General features: G+C 37.3%; 1 protein-coding gene across 1 annotated transcript; it reads right to left on the bottom strand.

Annotated features, from left to right (window-relative positions):
* Positions 1-3,586: 3,586 nt before the first annotated feature.
* Positions 3,587-5,005, bottom strand: LOC145803448 (uncharacterized). Its single transcript, XM_082896717.1, has 3 exons — positions 4,435-5,005; positions 4,098-4,338; positions 3,587-3,839 (listed from the first exon to the last, which is right to left on the bottom strand). Exons 1-3 carry the CDS (start codon positions 5,003-5,005, stop codon positions 3,587-3,589), a joined length of 1,065 nt encoding a protein of 354 aa, XP_082752843.1.
* Positions 5,006-9,280: the final 4,275 nt, after the last annotated feature.

A 9,280-nucleotide genomic window follows, 5' to 3' on the forward strand; every position in this document is an offset into this window, starting at 1 on the left:
AACCGGAACCTAAGTCCGGATACTATAATCAAATGGGAAAAGACCGGAGTCGCTATAAATTTGAATTCCCTTTGATTTTCTTTCCGCTAACTTTCTCTTCTACCTCTGATGAAGAATGTTTCTCTCTACTTATCTCATTCCTTCTCCATCATTCTCTATTTTGTTCTAGGAACAAAATTGCCTAGACCGTTAATTTATTCATTTGCTTAAGCAGCCAAGTTTAACTCAAACTAAACTTGCTTAGTCTCTAAGAAAGAGAATTTTATGAGTCAATGTTGCTTAAGGAAATTAGTTCAACTTAAGCACCTCATTTAAGGTATCTAAATCACCTAAGCGTTCAATTTTTTTGGGTGAACATAAGCATTCAATTCCCAAATCCAAAATGATGAACTTGAATTCCTTTTGATTTTCTTCCTATTTCACTTTCTTTTTTTTCAAACTTTCACTTCTAGATCTCAAGAAGGAATGTTCCTCTCTAACTTTCTCCGTCCTTCTCCTTCCTTCTCTTTTATGTTCTAGGAACTAAATATCTTAGGCCATTAATTGTTTCATTAGCTTAAGTGGCCAAGTTAAACTCAAACTAACCTTACTTAACCTCTAAGAAAGAGAATTTTCTGAGTAATTATAGCATAACGATATTAGTTTAACTTAAGTACCTCATCTAAGTTTTTCTAAATCAGCAAAGTGTTCAATTCTCAAGTCCAAAAGGATGAATTTGAATTCCCTGTGATTTTCATCCTAATTTTCTTTCTTTTCTCTAACTTTCTCTTCTCTTTTTCTTTTTTTTTTTTTTGGAGGGGAGGGGGGGCGGTGAATAAGAAATAAATAGAACAAGAAAATTTACACAACTACAATTTCTCTTTCTTTGCTCCAACTTTCTCATCTAGCTTTCAAGAAGAAAGCTTCTGTCTAACTTTCTCCGTCCTTCTCTATCCTTCTCTACATTGTTATGGGAACTAATTAACTTAGGCCACTAATTGTTTCATTAGCTGAAGTTGCCTAGTTTAACTCAAATGAACCTTGCTTAGCCTCCTGGAGATGGAATTTCCTAAGTAATATTACTTTTTTTTTGTTACAGAAGTAATATTACTTTAATGATATTAGTTTAGCTTAATCACCTCATTTAAGGTTTTCTAAATCACCTAAGTGTTCAATTCTCAAGTCCGAAAAGATGAATTCAAATTCCCTTTGATTTTCTTCCTATTTCTCTTTCTATACTATAACTTTCTCTTCCAGCTCTCAAGAAGAATGTTTCTCTATAACTTTCTCCGTCCTTCTCCATCTTTATCTTTTATGTTCTGGGAACTAATTATCTTAGGCCACTAGTTGTTTCATTTGCTCAAGTGGCCAAGTTTAACTGAAACTAGCTTTACTTAGCCTCTAAGAAAGAGAATTTTCAAAGTAATTGTTGCATTACGGTATTAGTTTAACGCAAGCACCTCATTTAAGGTTTTCTAAATCACTTGAGTGTTCAATTCTCAAGTCCAAAATGGTGAATTTGAATGCCCTATGATTTTCTTCCTATTTCTCTTTCTTTTCTCTGACTTTCTCTTCTCGCTCTCAAGAAGAATGTTTCTGTCTAACTTTCTCCGTTCTACTCTATTTTGTTCTAGGAACTAATTTCCTCAGGCCACCAATTGTTTTCATTAGCTTAAGTTGCCTAGTTTAACTCAAATTAACCTTACTTAGCCTCTAAGAAATAGAATTTTCTAAGTAATATTAGTTTAACGATATTAGTTTTGCTTAATCATCTCATTTAAGATTTTTTAAATTACCTAAGTATTCGATTCTCAAATCCAAAAAGATGAATTTTAATTCCCTTTGATTTTCTTCATACTTCTCTTTCTATTCTCTAACTTTCTCTTCTAGCTCTCAAGAAGAATGTTTCTCTCTAACCTTCTCTGTCCTTCTCCATCCTTCTCTATTTTGTTCTAGGAACTAATTAGCTTAGGCCACTAATGGTTTCATTAGCTTGAGTGGCCAAGTTTAACTCAAACTAACCTTGCCTCCTCCAAGAAATAGAATTTTCTGTGTAATTGTATCTTACCGACATTAGTTTAACGTAAGCACCACATTTAAGGTTTTCTAAGTCGCATAAGCGTTCAATTCTCAAGTCTGAAAGGATGAATTTGAATTCTCTTTGAGTTTCTTCCTATTTCTCTTTCTTTTGTATGACTTCCTCTTCTACCTCTCAAGAAGAATGTTTCTCTGTAACTTTCTCCGTCCTTGCAACCTGTCCCCAGTGTTCAGTCTGCCCAGAATCGCCATCCAAAACACAAAACTCACTTTAGGGATATTGTGGCGGCCCCAAATTAAATTAGACCAATTCACAGGTGCAAAGTGGGTCCTTAATGAATTCCAAGTGGATTGAATAGTGAATTTCCCGTCATGAGCAGGACACCAACTAACATTATCAGCCCCACCAGTAGGGAGGAAATTGGAAGGTGTGTTATCAATGAGTTCCATAATCTCCCAAGAAGAAGAGAATGGCCATCTCCATGTATTACCCTCCACAATCTCACTAACCTTAGGATCTATACTTAGGGCAGAGTCATACACAATACGAATCCCAAACATATCCCAAACAGAACCCATAGGGTGCCAATTATCAAACCACAAGAAAACTCCAGATCCATCGCCCACCTTATATTTGATTAAGGGGTAAATTATGGGCCTAAGGGAGAGAATTTTCCTCCAGACCCAAGAGGGGTCATTTGGCACCCTAACTCTCCAAAAACTCCTACCTTTGAGGAGATAAGACTTCACCCAGCTACACCACATAGACTGCTCACCCCCAGAGAGAAGGAACCAAACATGCTTGGCAATAGCAGCTTTATTCCACATAGAAAGAGACTTAAACCCCAAACCCCCTTCCTTCCTGGGAGAGCAAATTCTATCCCAAGAAACCTTAGCCCCGTGAGTTTTCAACTCACAACCCGACCAAAAAAAAAAGCTCTAAAAAGACTCTCGATAGACCGAATGACCTTCTTTGGGAGAATGAACAAAGAGGTCCAATACACTTGCATAGAAAACGAAACAGATTGGATCAATTGAGCTCGGCCAGCATAAGTAAGACACTTATTTGTCCAGCTCTTTATCCTTTTAGTTATCCTTTCCACAAGTTGATCACAATCAGTGGCTTTAAGTTTCGTGGAGACTAATGGAACCCCCAAGTATCTCATAGGCAGCTTGCCTTCACTGAATTGACAAACCCCAAGAATCTCATCTCTCAACTTATTATCACAATCGGAAAAGAAAATATGACTCTTAGTGGGGCTAGGTGACAGCCCAGACAAGCTCTTAAATTCTTCTAACCCCAGCTTAATGGACCGGATAGTGAACACATCCCCCTTACAGAAGATCATTAAATCATCTGCAAAACACAAGTTAATAATTTTAGATTGATCACATCTCCAGTGGAATTTGAAGGCAGGATGCGAAACCTTCTCAGCCAAAATTCTTGAGAGAATTTCCATGACTAAAACAAAGAGGTAAGGGGACATAGGGTCACCTTGTCTCAAACCTCTCTCTCCCCTAAAATAACCATGCAGACTCCCATTAATGCAGATGGAATAGGTGGGACTAGTCATGCAAGCTTTGACCCAAAGAACCATGTTACGGGGAAACCCCTAGCATTAAGGACATCAAAAACAAACTCCCATCTAACATTATCATATGCTTTCATAATGTCCACTTTCATGGCACACCTGGGAGAAGGAGAAAATTTATGATACCCTCTCATAAGTTCCTGTGAAAGGAAAATATTATTGGCAATCCTCCTAACGGGGACAAAAGCTGATTGCACAGGATCAATAAGATCATTCAGAACAGATTTAATCCTATCAGCAATGATCTTAGAAATACACTTATACAAAGTATTACAGCACGAAATGGGTCTAAAATCCCCCACTTTTTCAGCATTGGGGATCTTCGGGATAAGAGCAATAGAGGTGCTATTTAATTCCTGAAGAAGCTCCCCCAATGAGAAAAAAGATTTGATTGCTTCAACAACCTCTCTCCCCACAATGTCCTAGGCTTTCAGAAAAAAACCCGCAGAATAACCATCAGGGCCAGGGGCTTTGTTAGTTTTAAGAGACCTGAAAGCATCAATGATCTCTTTTTCAGTAACATCCCTAGCAAGGCTATGATATTGAGTTTCAGACACTCTCTTGGTGATAAGACCATTAATCCTCTCAGACCCATTATAACTGTCAACAAACGGCTTACCAAACAAATTAGTGAAGTAATCCACAAAAGAATTATGGACCTCAGCACTTTTAATCACCCTATCCCCATTCGGGAGCACAACACTATGAATACGCCCCTTATTCACATTCCCTTTAACAGTTCTAAAGAAGAACTTAGAATTCCTATCCCCTAATCTGAGCCATTGGACACGAGATTTCTAATGGGCAAGGCTTTCCTCAACTTTACTAAGATCAACATATTTCACATAAGCAGCCCTTTCCGTTTCCTGAAGATTGAGATTCATCGGATCTTTATCAAGCTTAATTTGTGAATTAAGAAGATGATCCTTAGCAACACCAACACGGGTGGAAAACTCACTATACTCCTTTTTGTTCAAATCTTTAAGGATGAGCTTAAGGGTTTTAAGCTTCTGATAAACCCTAAACATAGGGGATCCCCTAATATATTTAACCCAAACACCATGCACTCTAGGGAGGAAACTAAAGTGATTGGCCCAAAAGTCAAAAAACTTAAAAGGCTTTTTGAACTTAGCCTCCTCACCCCCAAGATGCACAACAACTGGAGAATGATCAGACACACCAGGAGGCAAAAAAAGAGCATAGGAGTTAGGATTAGCAGTAAGCCACCTCTCATTAGCAAGAACTCTATCAATTTCTGAAGTAATAAAATTACCACGCCCACGGTTATTGGACCAAGTAAATTGCCACCGCTTGTAACAAAGATTGTCCAATTCAGACTCCAAAACCAGTCTATTAAACAACTCATTAGGTTGACTCCAATTCTCATTCCCCCCCATAAGCGGCCAAGTTTAACTCAAACTAACCCTGCTTAGCCTCTAAGAAAGAGAATTTTATGAGTCATTGTAACTTAAGGAAATTAGTTCAACTTAAGCACCTCATTTCAGGCATCTAAATCACCTAAGCGTTCAATTTTTTTGGGTGAATATAAACATTCAATTCTCAAATCCAAAATGATGAACTTGAATTCTTTTTGATTTTCTTCCTATTTCTCTTTCTTTTTTTTCAAACTTTCTCCTCTAGATCTCAAAGAAGGAATGTTCCTCTCTGACTTTCTCCGTCCTTCTCCTTCCTTCTCTATTCCGTTCTAGGAACTAAATAGCTTAGGCCGTTAATTGTTTCATTAGCTTAAGTGGCCAAGTTTAACTCAAACTAACCTTGCTTAGCCTCTAAGAAAGAGAATTTTCTGAGTAATTATAGCATAACGATATTAGTTTAACTTAAGTACCTCATCCAAGCTTTTCTAAATCAGCAAAGTGTTCAATTCTCAAGTCCAAAAGGATGAATTTGAATTCCCTGTAATTTTCATCCTAATTTTCTTTCTTTTCTCTAACTTTTTCTTCTCCTTTTCTTTTGTTTTTTTTTTTTTTTTTTGTTTTTTTTTTTTGGAGGGGAGCGGGTGAATAAGAAATAAATAAAACAAGAAAATTTACACAACTACAATTTCTCTTTCTTTGCTCCAACTTTCTAAGCTAGCTTTCAAGAAGAAAGCTTCTATCTAACTTTCTCCGTCCTTCTCTGTCCTTCTCTACATTGTTTTGGGAACTAATTAACTTAGGCCACTAATTGTTTCATTAGCTGAAGTTGCCTAGTTTAACTCAAATGAACCTTGCTTAGCCTCTTAGAGATAGAATTTCCTGAGTAATATTACTTTAATGATATTAGTTTAGCTTAATCACCTCATTTAAGGTTTTCTAAATCACCTAAGTGTTCAATTCTCAAGTCCGAAAAGATGAATTTGAATTCCCTTTGATTTTATTCCTATTTTTCTTTCTATACTCTAATATTCTCTTCCAGCTCTCAAGAAGAATGTTTCTCTATAACTTTCTCCGTCCTTCTCCATCTTTATCTTTTATGTTCTGGGAACTAATTAGCTAAGCCACTAATTGTTTCATTTGCTCAAGTGGCCAAGTTTAACTGAAACTAGCTTTGCTTAGCCTCTAAGAAAGAGACTTTTCAAAGTAATTGTTGCATAACGATATTAGTTTAACGCAAGCACCTCATTTAAGGTTTTCTAAATCACCTGAGTGTTCAATTCTCAAGTCCAAAATGGTGAATTCGAATGCCCTATGATTTTCTTCCTATTTCTCTTTCTTTTCTCTAACTTTCTCTTCTCGCTCTCAAGAAGAATGTTTCTGTCTAACTTTCTTCGTCCTACTCTATTTTGTTGTAGGAGCTAATTTCCTTAGGCCGCCAATTGTTTTCATTAGCTTAAGTTGCCTAGTTTAACTCAAATTAACCTTAGTTAGCCTCTAAAAAATAGAATTTTCTATGTAATATTAGTTTAACGATATTAGTTTTGCTTAATCATCTCATTTAAGATTTTTTAAATTACCTAAGTGTTCAATTCTCAAATCCAAAAAGATGAATTTTAATTCCCTTTGATTTTCTTCATACTTCTCTTTCTATTCTCTAACTTTCTCTTCTAGCTCTCAAGAAGAATGTTTCTCTCTAACCTTCTCTGTCATTCTCCATCATTCTCTATTTTGTTCTAGGAACTAATTAGCTTAGGCCACTAATGGTTTCATTAGCTTGAGTGGCCAAGTTTAACTCAAACTAACCTTGCCTCCTCCAAGAAATAGAATTTTCTGTGTACTTGTATCTTACCGACATTAGTTTAACGTAAGCACCTCATTTAAGGTTTTGTAAGTCACATAAGCGTTCAATTCTCAAGTCTATAATGATGAATTTGAATTCTCTTTGAGTTTCTTCCTAATTCTCTTTCTTTTGTATGACTTCCTCTTCTACCTCTCAAGAAGAATGTTTCTCTGTAACTTTCTCTGTCCTTCTCTATTTTGTTCAAGAACTAATCAGCTTAGGCCCCTAATTGTTTCGTTAGCTTAAGTGGGCAAGTTTAACTCAAACTAACGTTGCTTAGCCTCTAACAAAAAAAATTCTGAGTAATTGTAGCTTAACGCTAGTTGTTTAACTTAAGCACCACATTTCAGGTTTTCAAAATCACCTAAGTGTTCAGTTGTCAAGTACAAAAGGATGAATTTGAATTCCCCTTCATTTTCTTCCCGTTTCTCTTTCTTTTCTCTAACTTCCTCTTTTAGCTCTCAAGAAGAATGTTCCTCACAAACTTTCTCCCTCCGTCTCTATTTAGGCACTAATTAGCTTAGCCACAAATTGTTTCCTTACCTTAAGTGGTCAAGTTTGGCTCAGACTAACCTTGCTTAGCCTCTAAGAAAGAGAATTTTTTGAGTAACGATATTAGTTTAAAACTTAATCAACTCGTTTAGTGGTTTTTTTTTTAGGAGGGTACTTTTAAGGTATTCTAAATCGCCTAAGTGTTCAATTTCCAAGTCCAAAATGATGAATTTGAATTCTCTTTGATTTCCTTCCTCTTTTTTTTTTTGGTGAATAAGAAATAAAATAAAACAAGGAAAATTTACATGAATACAAGGGGCATAGCCCAGGCCCTACCACAAACTACCAACAACGCCAAAAAGAAACAAGAAACAACCAAGCAAAGCTAGAAGACCGAAACCATCATCAACCTACCAAGTCCTAAGTCAAGAGCCCGAATAGTCCAACCAGAAAAACAGACCATCTATGTAACAACCCTCACTTCAACTTAGTCATACTTGCATACATTTATGTACGATCTTGTTTTGTTATGTGCATTTGCAAACCCTGTCTTGTTTTGCTTGAGTGTTGCTGCATGCTTTGTTCTTGCCTGGTGTGTTGCCGAGGTCATCTTAAGCCTAGACACCTTGGAACCTTTCTACACTTAGAACTATCTTGGAACCACTTCGGTGGTCCTCCATCTTCACCCTGGCATATTGGCCGGGATGTCACTACCTTGGCCAAGGTGCGCGTCACCTAGGCCGAGATGTGCATCATCTAGGCCGAGATGTTATTATCTAGGCGTTCTAGATCCTTGCACTCAGTGATTTTTGTTCCTGGAATGGTATGACCCACATCGAGGTGTGGCACATCTAGGCCAAGGTGTGGCACAGCTTAGTCAAGTGTTGTCCTTCCAAGCCGATGTCGTTGTCACCCTACTTGCCGAAGCTTTACCCTTAGCCGAGATCATCACTTGCCGGAGTGCTCTTGCCCTCTAGGTTGTTGAATACACTTTGTCATGGTCTTGTCTTGTCATTCAGCCACCTTTTTTAGTAGAGCTAATCAGCCGATGCCACGTGTCCCAGCAGAGGGTTAAGTCAGTGACTGTCGAGGAAAACATATCATTTTGTATCAAATCTTGTCTTTTAAGAGAGAGAGGCTCTAGGAAGGATAATGAGGAGTTTTGAGTGAGAGAGTAGGCTTCCAAGCTTGATCGTTGGAGTTTGACCCGTTAGATCTTAGTTTTGAGGTTAGAATCTTAATCTACCCTTGTTGTTCTTATTGATCATTTAGCTGCATTGCACGATCGAATCTGTTTTGCATGCCATGCATTGATTTAAAGTCGGTTTTAGTAAGAGAAAATAGTGTTCTTGTGTTCTTGAAGAAAAGCCTAGTTTTGATCCGAAAGTTCGCATCTAGAACCATGTTTTTGTGTTTGTTCTCACAAGATCTTTGAATATGGGTGCCCAGGTCCATGTTTTCAAACTCATAGCATGAAGTCTCAGACCTTGTAATAACAAGTCATGATTTTAGCATGTATGTTCTTCATCTTATCCATCTTCATGTTCTTCATGTTCCTCCAAGGGAAAACCTAGATTTTCCCGACTTCGCTTTTGTATGTGGCCGTCGAGACCGCACCTCAGCGAGATGGTGTGGGACCTCGGCCAAGACCTGGTTGGTGCCCAGCACGTTCTCCCGAGATGAGAAACAGTGTTTTCTTTTGATTTAACTTAGTTTTGATGAATGCCGAGATCATCCGTTTGCATGTGAATCTTGTTTGAAAGTACGTTCAATAGACTTTGTCATGTGTTTGTAGTACTCGGATTTTTGCCTTGACCCCGACGTTTGAAGAACTAAGTGAGTGGTATTTCTAATAAAGCTATGTTATCAATGTTTTGATGAGCTTTGCTTTGCTTTGTTTTGAAAAGTATTTGTTAAGCATGAATGATTGTCCCTATTTTGTATATCAAGCATTATCTTGTTTT

This window comes from Camellia sinensis, chromosome 12, assembly GCF_055761805.1.
Source record: "Camellia sinensis isolate YWXY chromosome 12, ASM5576180v1, whole genome shotgun sequence".
NCBI lineage: Eukaryota > Viridiplantae > Streptophyta > Magnoliopsida > Ericales > Theaceae > Camellia > Camellia sinensis.

Excerpts from the sequence above, each read along its gene's own strand:
- LOC145803448 (XM_082896717.1), bottom strand. The coding sequence starts at position 5,005 with ATGGGGGGGAATGAGAATTGGAGTCAACCTAATGAGTTGTTTAATAGA. Across the intron at positions 4,339-4,434 it reads TGTGAAATATGTTGATCTTA|GGAATGTGAATAAGGGGCGT; the intron begins GTAAAGTTGAGG and ends GAACTGTTAAAG. Across the intron at positions 3,840-4,097 it reads GAGATCATTGATGCTTTCAG|GATTAAATCTGTTCTGAATG; the intron begins GTCTCTTAAAAC and ends CATTGCTGATAG.